The following is a 20,056-nucleotide window of genomic DNA, read 5'->3' as shown; positions in this document are numbered from 1 at the left end:
CCTAGTCGTTCGTGAACCAGTGAAGTTCAGTTTCGACCAAAGGAGCCTCCGTTGCTAAGAAAATTGCGCCCTCTCTTGGTCCAGCTCGGAGCTCATTGAAAAACGCCCATTTCCTGCACATGCATAAATTCATGTACCTGCAATATTCCATGTCAAATGCTCGTTGCCTCAGTCTCGTTATATATGACGTTGGGGCAAGTTCTCCTTTATGCCACTTGTAAATGCAAATATTGAGTGGCTCAGAGTGGAATGAAAGGCACATTATTGCAAGGTCTATTATTATATATTAAATTAGCACATTATTATAAGCTCTGCAAGCGTGCATGATGCATCTTGTGGGGCGAGTGGTGAGCCTCGTGTAACGACAGGAATTTTTATGGAAACATGCTCACTTCGAATGTTGATAGAGGTATTTCATGAACACAGAAAAGACAACAGGATTTGTTTTCATTTAATGATATTTTTATTCACCATTTTTTTAATGGTGCTAATTTAAAACTATTGGGTGAATGTCATTTTGTGATAAATTTGCAATGAAATGAAAATTCGTTTGTTTTCATCTTTGTATAGCACTGTATGCGAAATACATCAAGATTGAAAGAAGTCTCGAGAACTTTGGCGCCTTCGTAGCTTCCCTTAGTTAACCAATCAACGAGCTTCTACTAGAGTTTAGGATGGATATTCAAACAATCAGAACTAAACGTGAAGGGAACCTAATTACTGGTACGGGTGTTGTCAGGATATTTTTCAGTAGTGCAGACAAACCACGTTTTTGTGGGGGCAGCACTCACTTCACTTCACTTCAATTCGCTTCACTTCACTTCATTTTCCACATAATATGAAGAGTTAAAGATGGTATACACATGAAGTTGATGGGTGGAGACGCCCAAGAGGCATTGCTCGTCGAGGGAAGGCCACACAGACACTCATAACAATAACAATATACAACTACTGAAAAACATCATTACAAATTAACTAGAAAAAGTAAGGTGCATGTAGATCGAATGATATACGTACAGTAACATGTGACTGTAACCCTATGATAATATATCTGAATTAGTTATTTAATAATTTATAGTTATATTTACGCGTAAACATAGAGGGACTGGCATTTTTTCTCAATGCATTATCAATTGAGCTGCACTGCTTAGGCCCCAGTAGTTTTAGAGAATGCAGTCCGTGCATGAGACAAATGGAATTCATGATGTTGCCGTGTAAAATAATTGTGGATTCCTTCATTTTCTGTAAAAAGTGACCGAATTGAATTGGTCAATTTGTTATTGTTTCAGTTGGTGCATAAGGGAGCACAGTTAGACAGAATAAATTTCTTTAACATATTAGACACATGAAAGAGAAAAATGCTAGGTTCATAACAATTAGAATTATCAATAATAAGCAGAACTTTTTCTTTGATTTGAGGATTCGATTAAGATTACTAATACTACTGTTACCTCATACAAAGTTAATACGATATTGTAAAGAAAGATCAAATTTAACTTTGAAACAATACCTATATTTTTCTTGAAATAACTTGAGGAATATGGCTGAATGTGTTTATTCCAAGTTAAGCGGTCATCTATACCTGTTATCCTAACAATTTTGTTGTAGCAGGTTTTGTACTCTTTGTATCTTCAACATAAATTCGAGTGGGTAGGTGATGCTTTTTACTGCTAAACGACATAAGATTAGTCTTTGTTGTATTGAGTGCTTACTTATTCGCTTTAATTAAAGTAGATATCTTTCTTATCTCATGATTAACTGTGTTACAAAGTAGGTTTACATCACCGTGACTATAAATATGGTACCGTCATCAGCAGAAAAAATGAAGGATTGATATTCGAAGTTCAATCATTGATGTAAATAGATTTTTTTTAAAATGGAGGGACCCTGGATAGAGTCTTTATGAACACCACATAATTGTGATGATTTGGTACCATGATTACCACGAATTGCTGTCGAGTAGAAAGATTAGACAGACATTTCTAAATCAATCCTAGGCAACCCCCTAATTCCAGAGTACTGAAGTGTACACAGAAGAATACCGTGATCAACCGTACCGAAGGCCTTTGAAAGATCTACTTGCCTTGACACAGGAAGCTGTAATCTAGGCAAGTAGCTATCTTAGCGATCAGTTAAATATCCCGCATGCATAGTTGAATGAGCTGCCCCAAAACCATACTGATGATCAGATGTTATTTTGCTTTTCTAAGCATTCTAAGATGCGATTATAGATTATACATAACATCGAGATTGGGCGATATTTATTGACCACTGCTGGATTGCTCTAGCAATCTTCAAGCCGTTACTACACCACTTGACATAGAGAAGTTACAGATGAATGATATATACAGGCCTAGTGATAGCCGTTACAGCTTGTTACAGTAAAGAACAACATGTACTAATTTAATTTAAACCAGGACTAAATTTGTTTATGCAAGCTATTTACAATGTCAATAATCTCTTCTTCTGTACCAGAAGAAAAAAAAAGAAAGAATACTCAACATTGAACTGAGAAATTCTTATAAATAGGAGAACGTCCATTTTGAGCCTTTTATTTTTTTTTAGCAAATTAGTTCATTCCCCCCTTTTTATTTCTTTTCAAAAACTTCTTTCACTTTTTTAAATTTCCATTTTTCCTGGCGCTCCCCTTGCCATCTGACGCGCATCCTTGCTACTAATTCGTTAGTAAGCCAGCACGGAGACAGTATAAACGGCTCTTTTAGTTTTAAGCATGCTCAACTGTGCTTTTCGAAACATACGAGAAGGCTTTTGATTCATGCTATGATAATTTCCTTTTATAAGCTACATCAATAACGAAACCATGAGATTTGAGTGATTAAACCCCCTTCATGCGGCTCTATACTATCTTTGGTTGACACCATAGAGATCCTAAGTAGAGCTAGAGGTGACGCGCCAGGGGGAACGTAAAATTGATACATTACGCACTAACAAACTGTGAACCTCGTAGACGCCTTCACGCATGTATGGTCTTGGAACATCATGTCGCCCTGTTCTTGCGCAAACTTGGCGTAGCGTACAAGAACAGGCCGGACACCTCCAGCTTTACTATAAGCTCTATGGTTGACACAAACGAACGTTGTATACGTGACACAGACGCAATACATTATTCCTTGTTCTACTCGCACTCGTGTAATAACCAATAAAATACGACCTGTTATTCTTCACAGACGAGAGCCGACCCATTTTGTAATGTAATAACGTCTTTTAATTTCTGTCTGTATCAAAGCCTACCCGCACATGAATAATTGTCATTCCAAATCACGCCGCTGGGCTTTTTATGGACGAAATAAACTTGATTTAACATAATCAAAAACAGACGCAAAACATAGAAAGTTTAACATTAGAAGAAAGTGGTCATGAACGGTACCCTAGGCAGGGAATAGATGAAAGCATATACAAATCAATCATCAATTCATACCGAACAAATAAGTGAATTCAGTTGCAACTGATAAAGTGGAAATGACCTCATCCCCTCCTACCGTCAGATAATAGGAGTCAGGTGACTGAGCCGGGTTTCTCGTGAGTAAACGAAAATAATAGTCTGTTCTTTTTGGCAACTCTGAGATAATTATACTCATAGGATGGTGTTGGATGTAATGACACCTTTATTGTGGCAAACAGGTTTTGGTATCAAAACCGATATCGCTCAGAATCAGATTGGGGAGAGCTGGGCAATAGTCCCGCCCCTTCAGCTGCTGGTGAATATCACGTAACTGGTAAAATGTTGGGGAAAATAGTAAAAGGAACACCAATTATTCTTACTGCATTCTTGATTTTCTGGGGACGCCAGATGGTATTCTCTACAATCACGACACAGACTTCCTCGTTCGTCACGCCTTTAGAAGAGGCCAGTTGAACTTCGTACGTCATAGCGAACCGAAGTTGACGTCACAAAGCATTTGCAGTAAAAACGAGCTCATGCTGAAATTGTGTTTAACTTTCTGAATCCGAAGCACGAGAAAGTCTTGCTCTGACGTCACAATTTCCCGTTCCTATTCGCTATCGAGCCGAAGAACCGGCCTTTACACTCACCCTGCCCATTTATCTTCCTCTGTCTACTAGATTTACCGCTGTTGTTGACCTGTTCACTATCTTTGATCCTGGATCAGATTAGCACTACCGTAGGCACCAGCACCAATTCCATCGCTCTGGTGAGCGCTGGAGCTTTGCACTGATTTTCATGCTGATGTGAAGCGCGGGCGAATCAAAGAGCGAAGCCGAAGCTTCAAAAACTGTGCACATTTGTAGTATTTTCGTAAATCCTTAACTTTTTCGTAAGCCCAGAATTATTCGTATATGCCCTGGAAATAACGCCTTATGTGCCTATCGGACGGTTTTATCAGTCACTTTATTTCATTGTTCTGAACAAGCTGAATGGACTCGGATTCCCTTCACTAGTCATTATTATTTCTTCAACCAAAGGCAGGTCTATGACTTTACGTCTCCTCTGCTGCTCTTTTCAACTGTTAATACATGAGCAAAGCAAACAATTATATTTTGCTCTCTTATTTCGTGAGATACAAAAATCCAGCTAAAACCTGATGGCTTTATTGTAACAAGCGGCACTACGACCAACATTTCATTAGAACCCCTTTCTCCGCAAGGATGTCCAGATAGTTTGTGTGATCGTCCCTGGAATAGAGGGTCAGCACCTCCTCAAATTTCCCAATCATTGTTTTCAAGAATTCTGCTTCCTCGTCGCCCACCGGTAGCGGGAAGTCTGAGTAGGATGAGATCATGTTGAGCACAGCATCTCTACTGAAGTGGTCCATCTCTTTGTTCGGCCAGGAGATGAGAATAATCTGGCCCAGCGCGCGTGAGATCTGTGGGGAGATGTCGTCCCAACCGTGCCGCCCACCGTGGTGGTCCCAGACCAGTGGCCAGCCGTATGACGTAACGAATATTACCACAGGGCTCTCGCAACCTTTGTAGCTGAAAATGTCCACGATCTGACACTTCGGGGTTGGTGAATCTTCTTTTTTTAACTCTGGAGTAGAGTGGTTTGACGGGGAGCACTGTTCCGAGGGAATGTTAAGGCATTCGCAGGCTTTCTTGACATTCGTGAACAGAAATTTGTCGATTTGATCCTTGCTGTCGCGAACGACGATCGAGACCTGGGACGGGTTTATGTCCTTCAGATGGCCCCACACGCGCTTTAGCGTGCGGGTGAGTCGCGCCTCGATGCATGTACATTTAAGAGGGTCTGTAGTTTTGCAGACACAGTCTTCCATGGGATACCACAGAGGAATACAGCCAGGCACTGCATTTCCACTGGTGGTTGAGCTGCAGCCTTTATCCCCAAGGTAATCCTGCAGAGCCCGGTAGAAATTAAACCCGTTCCGCGTCATCCGCATGCATCGGGTGAGCAGCGACACGGTAAAGTTGCCAGGCAATCTCTCGGAGACACGAAAGGTCGGGTTTCCGGAGTCCATTGAGATGTAAGTGCCCGTTGCTATGGTGAGCCAGATAAAGGTCTCCGGGTGCTCCTCACCAAGATCTTTTAGTGGGGTCCAGTCCCACTTCGGGACAAACGGAACCTCGTCCCACAGAATGTGAATTGGCACTGTTGGATGTAATGACATGACCTTTCGAGTTAACTGTGCCATCTCGGCGGGATCGAGTCGCTGGAGATAGGGATCGCACTCGGGGAAGCAATAGAGGAAGAGATCAGCTACTGACATGACCTTCAAAGACGACGACTGGTCAGAGATCAGGCTTCTCAGATGAGCTACTAGGTGACAAGGAGATTGGCGTAGCCTACCCATCGTGCGGGTGTGAGAAACACCTGTACATGACACGATGAAGACCATCTGCTCTGGTTCTCCACCTGTACAGCCTCCTTTGTCTTCTCCCACGATTCTCTCTGCCATCTTAGCCAAGACCAGTGATTTCCCAGTACCATACTCTCCCATAATTATCTGCCGCCTATTTCCTGTCGTGATTATCTCTCTCTGATCTGGAGTCAGAAGAATCTTCCCCGTCTTAGCACTTGCCTTCTTCACGGCGTCAGTGAGAGTACGTATTCTAACCACTGAGGCTAACCCGACGTATCTACCACATAGTTGCGTGTACTCCTCCAGAGAGAATCCTGGCTCGCCTATCTGCTGTTTTGCGAAACTCAGATGTTCACTGAGCCATGTATCGAAAGCAGAAGCTGATCCCAATATTTCTTTGGTCAGGACTCTTGCTCTGTGCAGGTCACAAACAGCCATACTTGTCAAGTGAGTGCTGGATAGCTCAGGAAGAGCAACTAACCGTAGCACGGGCACCTTTGAGATGATGTCACCTATGTCAGCGTTTAATTCTCGGAAGGCAGCTTCGTCTTTTATGGTTTGCTCCCAGGCGTTCTTGAGCTTTCCGCGAATGGTCTTCCATGCACTTGTCTCCTGCACGCTTTTTACCTGAACAAACACCACGACTCCACTCTGGAAGTGGATCACCATAACGTCGTGGTCGCCGACCAATCTCTCCCTGTTCTTTCTTCCAGCCTGAGCAGCTCTCGTTGCTAGTCGCAGATAGTCCTGGATCTTGTACTCGCTGAGGATCAACATGCCTTCTCCTCGACCGGCTCCCCAGGTGTGAAATCGCCGGACCACTTTCTCGACAGCGTCCTTCTGGAAGCGATCTTTGACCACCTCTTTCGGCGACCGCTTGGCTGAGCCCCTTGACCTTGAGTGGTCAGTGACGTTCAGGATGTCTTCGTTGGTCTCCAGATCCAGATCCCCTTTGTGGTCGTAGAAGAAAGCGGAGGGCACACGGTAAGTAGTTGTATTTAGATCCGGGTAATGCTCTCGAATAAACGTCTCAGTGGCTGTCTGAAAGGAGATCGTCTCCCCCGTGCTTGGTAGAGTAATATTCAAGTTTTGAACTTCCAAGGGCTGGGAATGAGTAACTGTTACTTCTTTTGCATTGCACACAGGACAAGGTATGGCTGCGTCTAACTGAACGGATGACGCCATCTTGTTCCTACCTGACAGAACAATGACAATTATGCATAATAAGTCGTGGGCTGCTTTGCGGGGCGGAGCCTATGGCTTTGCTATGGATGGGGTAGTGTGGGTGGATAGGGTGATGTGGATTGGGGTGATGTTGGGTATGAGGTGGCACATGTTGTGCTACTGTGATGATGTGATGCCAACATGGGCAGTCACAAAACATTTTGGGGATCACCGTTTAACTCAGAGTAAGAACTTGTGTACAAAGGTTTACTCACTGACTGGTCAGCTGTTTTACTCATTAATATTGAGAAGCACACAATATACATTTCATAAACAGCCGGTAAATACCACTTGAAACTGGCTGAAAAACACCAGCAAAGAAAAGAAATTCTTGCACGCGGGTTCTAGAGGCATATATCTTTTCCATACAGTACCATTCGTAATTCGGTTAATTTTAGAACATTAGCACAAACCCAGCAAACACATAACGCTGTGACAACATGTTTTGAACGTCGCACCAATGTTGTGACTAAAACATTTCGAATGACATTTTTAGTACTGCATAGAATTAATATAGAAAATAAAATAACGTTGTTGTAACATTATGCAAATACCCCCAATTTGATGTTTATCTGCCATGTTAAATTAATGTTATCTAATTGTTACTGTTATTTGAAACCGGTTATATAGCGAAAACACATTTTGCTGATGTTCATGTCATTATTTAGAAATAGCTAATCTGTACCCCTATGTTTTGATAATGTTACCTCCACGTGCGTTTTAAAGCTGTTATTATGACGATAAGTTTTTCTCAAAACAATTTATGAATCTTTGGACAGACGAAACCATCACCAAAACGTCTTTGAAACTGGTTATTTAAAAAGGTGTTAAAGTTGACGTGATATTTTTTCAACATAATTTTAAGCACTGTTATACTGGTATTGAAATGCTTGAATGACGCCAATTCAATAGTTGCAATGCCGTAGCCAATATGCTGAGTAAATATCAAGAAATTGGCTGTGATGTACCGGCATTAGTAACATTTTAAAGACATTTTGTTCATGTTTGAATCAATGGAACATTAGCTTATGTTTAAGTAATCCAAATCAACATCACCTATTAATGTTTAAAACTCGCTTATTCAATAAATATATTTCAGTAGATTTGATTTGTTAAACGTCACAGTAAGAACATCATATCAATAGTTCCAAGTGAAAATGATGTTGACATAATGTACATAACAAGTGAATGTTTGAGACATATTTGAAAAATGAGATAAACGAAGCATATTCATCTCAAAATACCGTTTTAACATTGTCGTTTTGTTTCTGACATGTTTTGATGATGTTTTGGAATCATACTCATTTTAAATTTAAGTGACGTTAAATAAATATCAAATATGTCAAACTTTCTGATCCATGTTTTTCCATCGACGTTTGGGTTTACCGAAGTGTTAATAATGTTCACGAATTGTTGCTTAATAGTTAAGTATCAAGCAATGACATCTCAAACTTTTTGATCACCAAGGATTTTTTGATATATGACATTGAAAAGCGTCGTTTTCACGTTTCAGTTTATTACGTTTCGCTGATAAGTAGAGAAAATAGCGTCAGACATCACACAAATATTTCCATACACGTGTGATGTATATAGTTTTACTGTGTCTGTAATATATACAGCACAAATGTTATTCAACAAGTCTACAACGTTCTTAAAATACCCATTTTCCGTTGCACGCAATGATAATGTTATTAATGTGTAATTGCATGGAATAATGTTTCAGAATATTATGCATAAGATGAATGTTGTGACCGTTGGTCAGTGTTGTATGACAGTGTTCTGCATGTCATTATTGTGACGCTATTACAATGTACTATCTTGGAAATATATCACTACTGTGTTGCTTTGACCTCAATTTACATACATGTATTGATCCTAAGTGGGCGTGGTTATCAAGCGTTAACGTTGTTGCAATTCTGTCACATGTCACCAAAATTTTCAGTTTTGCTCAATAGTGATATATTTTAAGAGTAGGTCAATGAAACAGAATTTGATGATTAAAACTTACAAAGATACAAATTTGTTCAAAATAGTATAACTTATCCAACACAATAATTTTCTGTTCGTGCTTACCGTGACTAAGGAGGACAGAGACATAATAGTATATGAATAAGATCCAAAGACACTTCTCATCATGGAGAGTTAATTATAGGAAGCATTAAAGAAGACATCATTTAGCTATGTTGTGCTACACCCATTGATCTACATTATAAAGACCGGATAAGACACGGCGCCTTCCATCTTGTGCACGCACGCGTCTCATCGGTGAGGGTTTGAATTACGATTGTTACGCCTGACCGGCAAGCGCGCGACACCTTAGTCTGGCTGAAGAGTTTGTTGCTCCAGGTTTCTCTCTCTTTCGAAGGGAAAATTGTTCGGACTTGCACAGCCGTTGGATGCCTTCATTCCGGGCTGTTGATAAGCGCACAGCTGGACTTGCCTTTTAAAAATAAAATTCATACCGATTGCAATAGGCCTAACCCGCAGTGCCCGATGTGAAAGTGACTTTTAATACATGTATTATACTTGGTATTGGGTTTTGACAATACAACTGGTTGTCAAAACAAAATGCATAAGGCTATGATGATCGGTTCCCTGTCAAATTTTGGAACCTGCGTCGTCATTATTAGTGGGATCTCTTCATTGGAAACAATTCATTTTGGTCGTGAGGTCGTGTCAGGAGCAGTTCAAATAAAATTGAATCGGTTAATCTGTTAATATTTAAGTTTTTTACAATCAGTATTGTCGCTCATTTGAAACAAACTTTGAGTAAAGTTGTTTGAGTTTGATTTAATCTTCCAAGTATGAGGGACTAACTAAAATCAAACTGCTTTTGCTGAGGCATAATGTCCTAAATTTTGCCCACGTGTGAGATTGTTAGCTTGTTTGGTCTATTATGCCGATTAATGTCCATACTCATTCAAACTGCATATCGCGTTTTAAGTAAAATACTGCTCTGTTTTAACTCTCTCAGGATTGTGTCACTGTTTCAGTATACAGCCAAAGCTGGAAACAAACATATTTTTATTGTGTAACAAATTACTTGGCGAAGAAATAATTTAAATATTTCGAGAGTTTTTCTCCATGTATAGAATTCAAAGGTGTCTTATTATAAAGACCTGCGGCTTGTGATAAATTGAGGTGTACAAATAGAAAAAACCCTTTGCACCAGTACAATCATGTCTTTTGTAGTGCACGTCAGGGTGCTATCAATATGTATTGTTATGTACGTCATACAACTTTGCTTTTTGTTGCTTTTAAGGGGAAAAAAATAACGAAAACAACAACACTCCACTATGAAATTCATCTGTTTTCTGTCCTGATTCTATAAGTTTATCATTTGTTTACAAGTACGTTTATGAAACTTTTTTTAAATAAAATATTTATCCGCAGGAAGCACTTTCATTCATACAGTTCTGAATTTTCAGGAATATTACGAATAGAGAACAGCCCAACGGATATCACGACTAATACAAGCTCATTAATGAGTCTGCAATAATATCTATCGAAATTCAAACACACCCCTTTTCTATTTGTCCCATCTTTTGCGACTGATCAACACTATATATTATTACCTCTATATTATAAAATGCGCATGCGCAGATAGAAACCCGTAAACTCTCACCGCAAGCTGTCCGCGTTTTCCGAATCCTCACCATGCGTGAGCGTACGCGTCCTATCCAGTCTTTGAAATGGAGATCTGTGGCTACACCCATTTGTGTAACTAACATGTGTTTCAATATCAGGAATGAATGACGGATTACACTTCTAACAAAATTGGTTCCATTCGTTGCAGAAACAAGTGGAAAATTAGGATTGGAATGAGACTGCAGCGGATTGCAAATGTCATGGCGTCACATCATATGACCTTATTTTAGATTTATTTTAGTATTATGCATATTATTATTATATGACTTCATTCCCCAAACTTTTTGTTAAAAAATCATGTCATAAAAGGTTTGCAAGACCATATCGCTATAACGTCATTTAAAAATATAATGATGATATTGCCATTAACGCATAATTTTCACGTTTTAACATCATGCTAATTAATCACCGGAAAGACGTTTCGCCAACAATATACCTTAATATCATTAAAATGTCATAAGACCATGTCACCATAACATTTTTGTAGAACGTTATGAAACCATTAGGCTTAACATGTCTATCGCATTCTAAAAACATCTATGTGTTTGCTGGGAAATGGTTTATTTGAACACACCCGAATTCTTACATTTCTTTTTTACCCAAGTGCAACAACTGCTCAACACCTGACTCTAAAATTTATGCCTCGAAATTACATTCCAAGCTGTCAAAGTTTCCAACATGATATATACTGCTCAATACATATTCAGCGAGAGCCTGACCTTCTTCCTGTATCAGTCAGATTGACTCCTAAAAATAGTGAGTCGAACATAAAACCGTTGGTACGTGCCCCAGTCCATTGTCCTATTATTATGCGATATTCCCCCGATTCCACATACAGTCCATTGTCCGATCCTTAATGTGCTATTCCTCCGATTCCACATACAGTCCATTATCCGATCCTTAATGTGATATTCCCCCGATTACACATACAGTCCATTATCCGATCCTTAATGTGCTATTCCCCGATTCCACATACAGTCCATTGTCCGATCCTTAATGTGATATTCCCCCGATTCCACATACAGTCCATTGTCTGATCCTTAATGTGATATTCCTCCGATTCCACATACAGTCCACTGTCCGATCATTAATGTGATATATATTCTTCCGACGCCACTGCCAGTCCATTGTCTAGTGATTATCTCTGATCGACGCTCACTTCTGGAGTGCCCCGTCAGTATCTACCCCATTGCAGCATGACATCATACAATATGACTCATCGCCTAATTTTATGATCATATTTAATCATGTTGCGCGATCTTTTTCACGTACAAGGTGCCAGAATGTTTACCCTTACACCTCATTCCTATTTATTTAATTCTAACCATACAAACGGTCAAACTGAGCCAGAATTTTTACCCTATCCTCATTCATGATGAAATATTTATAAGACATAGTTCTAGGTTGAAGGTCAATTAAACTGTGCCAAGCTGTTCCCCCACTACTAACGTGCCTATAGAATATTTTCATTTTCGCTGGTAATTTCCTGTTCTAAAGAAGTCCTTGACTTGCATTTTCAGTTCACAAACCAACACTCACCAAAGAGGGGCAAGATTTAATCTTTTATTCACACCTGAAAAGCAAGAGTGGAGACTCTGTTCATATGTTGGTTCAATAATAGAGGACGTTGCTTGCCGAAAGAGAGCGAGGAGAAATTCAAATGTCCAGCTGTGCGGCTTAGTAAAAGACTTTCGAAATTACATCTGCGTACGTCTTCTTTCTATATGAAAAAATACACTGCGGGAACGCCTGCTTGTCTTTCACAAATAAAATACATGGCATATGATTGCAAACTTTTGTCAATGCACCGCAGTATACCCCACCATTATAATAACGCGTACTTCTAACAGTCGGGAGACCAAGCGAAAATACATGCCTATTATCGTCCTTTACACTGCGATTGGCATTCGCTGATACTTGAATACGGTCCTCGCGCACAAATCTTACAAGACAGTGTAACCCTGATTTTGATCTTTGCTTACAACCGCCATACGCGTTTTCAAATTAAACGACAATGATTTAAAACTGCAGGTAGTCAGTCTTAAATGCTGTGAGATCATTTTGTTTCATTTAAGCAAACAATAATTGATACCTTAATTGATGATAGGACATTCACGAAGAAAACCCTTTATGCGGTGGCCCACAGCGCGTCGGTCTTGCTGCTTTGTTTGGTAGATACGCAGTGGCAATGTGGTCGGAGTCTACTGCATGCTTTCAGGGAGGAATTTCCCTTGCATTACTGCACCAGTTATGGTGAACGTTTCAGGAAATTCCCGCATTCTTTGAACACGTGTCACGCGTTCATGAATGTACACGTATACTTTGGCCCGTGCTTAAGAAGTGGATTGCACAGATTCCTATAGCATGTTTCTTAACACTGACTGATCGTATTGACTATGTTTTAAAGACATGGTTCATCCTTGTTAACAAAATTCCTGCGATTGCAAGCGGCACTCTGTTGATTTTGTGAACAAACTGCTTTGCATGTCTAATATCTTTTATTGCAGACAAAATTGCTGTTGCGCATAAATGTATTTAAACAGTTCAAGTGAATGGGTGGAGCAGTAAAGCTATACGCTTGAAGGATTAATGCACTTGAAAAGTTCAGATGATTTTATGTTAATAAAATGAAATGTGACTACTCAAATCCACATTCGTTATTTTTTATTTGTTCTCGAAACGAATTTGTTTTCCCTCGATGAGAAAAACGCAGAAATGTCGAGGCCAGACACCAGGCATATGAAAGCTATGGATTTGATAATAGAAGGCACATTTAGTGATTCTTTCGATAGGCCTAGTCTACATTTTATTTTGAGGCGATATTTAAGTAATATGGAGCTTGCTCCCGTGTTCCCAACGACTAGTTTCATGCCCTTCGACCCGGGCGAGTTTCATGATGGTCCGGTGAAAGGTCCGTTGGTCTGGGCGCCTATCAGTCCGCCAAGAACGCTACGACCATACATGCAGCGCGGCTGTGGTCCTATTTGCTTGAAGTATGACGGACATAACAGGAGGGCGCTAATTGGTTTGGGTAAAAATCTTTCGTGTTTGCTCAAAATTTACCCACTTCAAACAGCCCCCTCCTATTATTGTGTCCGCCATACTTCAAATAGGGTAATGTAGACACCTGATTCAGAAGGTGATGTTTCCAATAGGATACAAGGATCAACCGATCAACCGATCTACGTCTACTGCAGATCGAGTAGCCTCAAAACATCTGCTTCCCACGAAAGAACACTTCCCTTCGTACAGGTTACAAAAACAGGAAGTGAGATTTCTTAGAAGAACCTGTTTAAAGACTGACTTTAATTAATTTGAAAAGAAAACAGGGAAGGAAAGTGTAACGCTCAGAATTGTGAAAGTAATCTTATGAAGAAAAAGCACCGATACATATTTTGAAGAACCACGAGGTTTTAGAATAATGAAATTTTGTTTAGTGTGTTTCTGTTTGATGTTCTTTAAATAGGGTCTTTTCAAGAGTATAACTGGAATAAAATGCTACCATTATATCATACATCTCGATGGAACATTCAAATAAATTTTACGTCAGTGACAATTGCTCGGCAACTGTTCAACCTTTCCACTTGTAGCAGTTACTAAATAGCCGTTTTCAGCTCATAGAACGAATGATTGGAAATAGACAAAAGGAGCCACGCAGATTTCATTCAACTCATTTTTAATTCATTGCACCTTAATTTCACAAATAAAATACATGGCATATGATTGCAAACTTATGTCAATGCACCGCAGTATACTTGGCCAAATTTTACGTCAGCGACAAGTGCTCTGCAACTGTTCAACCTTTGGAAGTACAGAGCCTTTTCTTCAATGCCAATTCCACTTGTAGCAGTTATTAAATAGTCGTTTTCAGCTCATATAACGAATGATTGGAAATAGACAAAAGGAGCCACGCGGATTTCATTCAACTCATTTTTAATTCATTGAATGCCAATTCCACTTGTAGCAGTTACTAAATAGTCGTTTTCAGCTCATAGAACGAATGATTGGAAATAGACAAAAGGAACCACGCGGATTTCATTCAACTCATTTTTAATTCATTGCACCTTAATTTGATTTGCTTTTTCCTAAATAAAACAAATTAAAAAGGAAATGGTGGAGACTCAATCTGAAATCACGTACTGGGTTTAGTACGTGCAAATAACGCATTGCGGGCCAGTCTGGACGTTACTAAGCAGCTCTTCATGTATATCTCTGTGGTTTTAAAGGCTTGGGCAAATACATCGACGTACGTGTGCTCGCATCGACTGATCTGAAAGAAAACATTGAGATGAGACAGAAGCATGCAGATTGAAGACCTTAAAGGGACCATGAAATAGAAATATGTTACTAAGTTTTACTTTAAAAACCCCTTGAAATTACACATTTTCGGTTTCAGTTAACCTTGTTGTTTATGTTAACCCATATTTTGGAGCTTTTTTGCTTGTTATGCTGATGCACATTTTCATATTCATGAGCAAATAGTATGGTGTCATCTAAGGCACTGAGCCTCAATGTTGCACTGATTTATACACAAAGCATTTTTTGGTATTGTTGTTGTTTGTTGTTGTCGTCGTTGTCATTGTTGTCGTTGTGGTTGTGGTGGTGGTGGTGATTGGGGTTGTTGTGGTTGTGGTTGTTGTGGTTGTTTTGCTTGTGGTTTGGTTTGTAACACTGCTACTGATTTCCTTTGGTAATTTATTGTGTAAGTATATAGCAATAAGCCAGTCAGCAACCTTTTCTCAGAAATGTTTTCAAGTAGCAAATTTGGAGTTAACAATTTGAACATAAAAACATGCAAACTGAGCAGTTTTTCCACGGATTTACATTAAGGCTAAAGCGCCCTCGATTCATTGCATGGATCCTTTGAAATTGCGTTCTATGAACACACATTACTGTGAACAAAACATCACAAGAAGTAACGAACCGAAATTTCCAATACTACATCACGGTATTTCAGAACAGCCTGGATGTGGATTAACATTGGTGAAGCGTGGAGCGATTTGCTCACTGCCGAATTTATTCACACAAATAGAGTTTCTTAGTTCTATTATACTTGAACATTTTCCCAGTTTCTTTAAAGAACACGTCACCAGTATTTTAGAGGATGAGCTTAACAGAAACTTCAGTATCTTGACCCAGTGGCAAAGGGTCGTGTTCAGAAAACGGGGGGGGGGGCTGATTCAATCTATGGGTTTCCAAAGATGGCAAAGTTGATCAAATCTTAGTAAACACAGAGTCAGTCTATGATAACGATGTTCACAAGTCTACTGTTGAATATTATAACCTTTATTCACATTTAAGGCCTCGCAATTTGTAAAAAAATATTGGTTTCCTATTTTGGCACATTTCACAAGCTGTATTACCTCCCAGCAGGAAGTTATGCCCAAGCCATATTCTTGTACCATTGCAGCTGCTGCACGCCTTGGGCGTTCACTTGGTTCGGTCTGCCTACGTTGCGCGCGCCCCTCCCTAATAATTATAATATTTTACGCCTCTGCTTCCAATATAAAAGTGAAAAATGTAAAGTTAACTGAGTTTCTTGCAAAATATTTAATCTTAGTAGCTACCTTAATAGTCCACTAGAAGCTACGGAGGCAGCCTTCAGAATATTTCAATTGTGCTTGATTCTCTGGTGGATGTACGATGACCTAGCGGCCAAGAGCGTCGAAAGGTAATTGAGGGCATAACGGCAAATGGGCTACAATGTGAGGGAGTATTTTTCCCAACAATGTCGGCAGCGTTTGGTGCGTTTCGTAACGGTGGTTGGAAATTCCCGGACGCCGTGAAAAGCATCGTAAACCAATGGGCATGCGATATGCATACAACAGGACATCGCATTTCTTTGTCCCAGAATGTACAGGACAAAGGGCTTAACAGATGTATCATGTTTACGCAGAAAAGTTGGTGCTGTGCTGTTGATTACCGACACTGACATTTACAGTCAGGTTGCTTTGCATTTTAACCTGGGCATCATTAGTTGCTGGTAGCCTGTTAGTGATGGTGTTTACAATGCTAAAATAATTAAATAATTCAACGGAACAAGACGAAACGTGCGGAGACATAGTTTCTGTACATACTTGGGCCCGGGTAGAGTATTTTGGTCATTAAACAAAACATGACCGCTCAGGTGTTTCAAGTGACTTATAATGAAAATGAAAAAAGAGGTTTAATGAACCCTAGCCTCAGACGACTTCAGTATAAGAGTTAGATTAATCCAAATTCGCACTCACGTCAGAGTCAGTATGTTCCAATCCATGAAAAAGGCTCGAGTAAGTTTCATGCGACAGCAGCACTTTTGCGTAAATCGTTTGGAAAATCATTTAACTTTTGATTTTGCCTATCATTCCCTGGTTAATTAACGCATCTTGTCTTACGAGGTTCCCATTTCAACCTTTCATGTACAGGCCATGCTCAATGCTCGCAATGGTTGCTTCGACGGGATTTTTTTTTATTCATGAATACCTAACTTAGGTTCAGTACATTAATTTATAATGGATGATTGGAACCTCTCGATACATGCAGGCAAAAGCTCTTGGTTTATATTGGTGAACAGTCCTGAGGACGATTGGATGTTTTCAGCCGCTATAGAGGGTCTGCATGGCTATCATTTTGAAAGCCAGTGCTTTTGCTCAACAGGGTATGCACGAGGGAGGCTTCCCCGCGGAAAATGAATTGCCCTGCAAGATATCTATACCACAAAAAGCCTCTTAACTTAATTATGGGCTAAACCATATAAATAAGAGCCATACGTACCATGGTACTCCACTCTTTCCTAGGGAACATTTTGATAATCGAGATCATTAGTTGAAACCAATTTGCTTAGTAGCTCATCATAATGCGAAGTCTGTGTGTCCTTCCTTTTACCAACCGAAAAGGTATTTGTTTGGCCAATGTCGAGAAAGCTGTTGTGACGAATGCAACTAAACAACTCCCCAATGAAGGGCAATGGAGACTTTGTCCCAATGGGACAGGAAAGAACCTTCTCAGCAAAAGATGAATAGATGCAAGGGTGAATCCAGTACAAATTTTTGGCAGGGGGCATACTTGTTTGGGGAACCGAAAACTTTGGAATCTTTCATGTAACTTTGTTGGGCCTGTCTTAGGGGTGAGGCTACTATTTACACGCTCTTAGAAGGAAGAGAAATACAGTAGACTCCAAATTGCTTTTCTCTCATTAGGCCACAAAAAGTCGCCGGTCTCTGGTCAGGAGCAGACACCAAAAGTGGTGGGGCGACGCGCCTTCTTTGTTTTTTGTTTTGTTTGTTTCTTGTTTTATTTTTAAGGTCTTTTTACTCTCTTTTTTTCTGGAAACGATACACGTTTAACGTGCGATGTCCATCGCTACTAGATGCGCACGTAATGCCGACCGCTACCAACACTAAAATACACTGGCCCCCGCAGTTTTTACTGTTTAAGAGTATGTTCAGCTTGTAAATGTACACAAGACGTAAGACCACCCCGTTTGTCTTGTTCCCAGGTTTAAATAATATAGAAATGACGTCGTCTGAAAAAGAATGCCCGACTAACTGTATGGGGAACTAGAGAGACTCCTTTACTGGACATGTTGCTCAACCAAACCCCATCAAAACACGTTAAATTACGCAGTAGCAGAACTCTAGTTAAGCAGCTTTTGGACATCGTTTTATACCGTACCAAATAAAAAAAACCTTTTTATTTTGCCGACGTGAAGGTCTACAACATGATACCGGAGACCTTTTTGGTCTTAGTTGAAAATCTAGATCGTCCCTTTGATGGATGGTTGACTAATGTTTAACTCGTCCAACTAGAGTTTAACCTCTAGCATTCATCTTGAAATAGGCCGCAAATGTGAATCTGCTTGGAGGTTGTAATGCCTCTTCCTTGTTGGAAGCTCAAGCTATATTATTGCCATCAACCTAGTGGATTTAAATTCATTTGCAAGCATTTGCGAAGAGATGCCTTTTGAAAAAATCAAGCTTTGTGCTAAATGTAAACTTGCAGTGACTCCATGCATCGGCGCATCAAGTCGGTTCGGCTGCGTTTCCTGGGAATGAATATAATTATTTCAGGGTTCATTAGACTTTGTGTAGGATACGTATGTGACTGTAGAAAAGTACTTGGTCATAGCACTGCAGCAGTGGCGCTTCCAGCTTTAGGTGTCAGAAAAGCGAATGCGGCTTCAGGGTCAGTCAATATCATGATGTTGGAGGTGAAAAACTGCCTTACTCGTGGTCTCGATATCCTTGTTTTATTTGCTGGTGTTATTTTCTTAGGGTTTTGGTGCTAATATTTGATAATAAATATACTGATTACTTTTTTACCTACACTCACCTGTGAAGTTTTCTTAAAAGAAAAAATCCGTTTTTCTCCTCCCTGCCCTCCTGCTGGATACGCTTCTGCACTGCGGGATCTTCCACGAATAGTTTGGCCGTGTAGTCTCAGACGGTACGTAATCATATCGAAACATTGGGTCGATTCGTCAGAGCCTAAGTTAACAGATTAGAACCGTATAATATATCCCGCTGGCATGATGGAGTGCAACGTACTAAGGTCGTCCTTCTTTAGTAACCACGCTCGTGGCCCATTCTGCTTGTGATAAAGAAATAAAACACAATTGTCAACAAATAGCTCACTGACACTGTAAATGAACTAAATTTGAAACACTTCAATCAGCTCCAAGTCACCACTCTAGTCTCAAGTGGCTATTTAAAAACTTTTCAATCACATGACAGTTTTGCCCCAGTGGTGAATCCAGAACTAGTAAGTTTTAAGTATATAGGTAGCTCTGAAACAAGGGGTGTAAAAATGGGGGCTACCGTAGCTTATGGACTTTTTCCATTTGAGGTCAGGATTTCTGCACGCCTTGGAGATTGGGGGGTTGAATGTCTCTTACAAGGGGCCGGCTCGCCCTTCCCGGCACCCTCGACCCCTCCGATCGACCAAATGCCTTGTGGTGCCCGCTGGATCCACCACCGTTTTGAAGCCGAATTCGTGACTCGACACTGGCAGTTGCCATAATGGGGATAGTCGAAGTTAGCCGGTATGAGCCTGATGTTAAGCAACGGTTCAATTGACCATTTCCCTCACTACGTTGGATTTGTTAGAATGGCATGCCAGAACACCAAATGGAGCTCTTTATTTACAATTTAATAGCAATTCCTTTACCGCTGAGTTTGAAGCATCAAAGAGAACTTGCATACAATTTATAAAACAGTAGCAGCCCACAACACTTGTATCTGTCTCGTCTAAAAGATAACTGATGACTAATTGGTTCAATTTGCCGCTAAATATTGGCCGTTAGGCCAGGATAATTGCCAGCAACTGCAGAACGCACTTATTTTCAGAAATACTTCCAGAAATACCATCTTGTGTACTTGCCTGTTTCAATGATCTGGGATCCTGCTATTCTT

The 20,056-nt window shown here is 40.1% G+C and overlaps 1 protein-coding gene across 1 annotated transcript; it reads right to left on the bottom strand.

The window, feature by feature from the left end:
- Positions 1-428: 428 nt before the first annotated feature.
- LOC110973748 (uncharacterized) lies at positions 429-12,866 on the bottom strand. The gene is made up of 2 exons (XM_022224807.2): positions 12,760-12,866; positions 429-6,991 (listed from the first exon to the last, which is right to left on the bottom strand). The coding sequence occupies exon 2, from the start codon at positions 6,978-6,980 to the stop codon at positions 4,587-4,589; it is 2,394 nt and encodes a 797-aa protein (XP_022080499.2). The 5' UTR covers positions 6,981-6,991; positions 12,760-12,866; the 3' UTR covers positions 429-4,586.
- Between the last annotated feature and the right edge of the window lie 7,190 nt (positions 12,867-20,056).

Source organism: Acanthaster planci, linkage group LG04, assembly GCF_054643075.1.
Source record: "Acanthaster planci isolate LZ-2023a linkage group LG04, COTS_SCS, whole genome shotgun sequence".
Classification (NCBI taxonomy): Eukaryota; Metazoa; Echinodermata; class Asteroidea; order Valvatida; family Acanthasteridae; genus Acanthaster; species Acanthaster planci.
The sequence above is the reverse complement of the archived record's forward strand: the minus strand, read 5'-3'. Positions and strand labels throughout refer to the sequence as shown.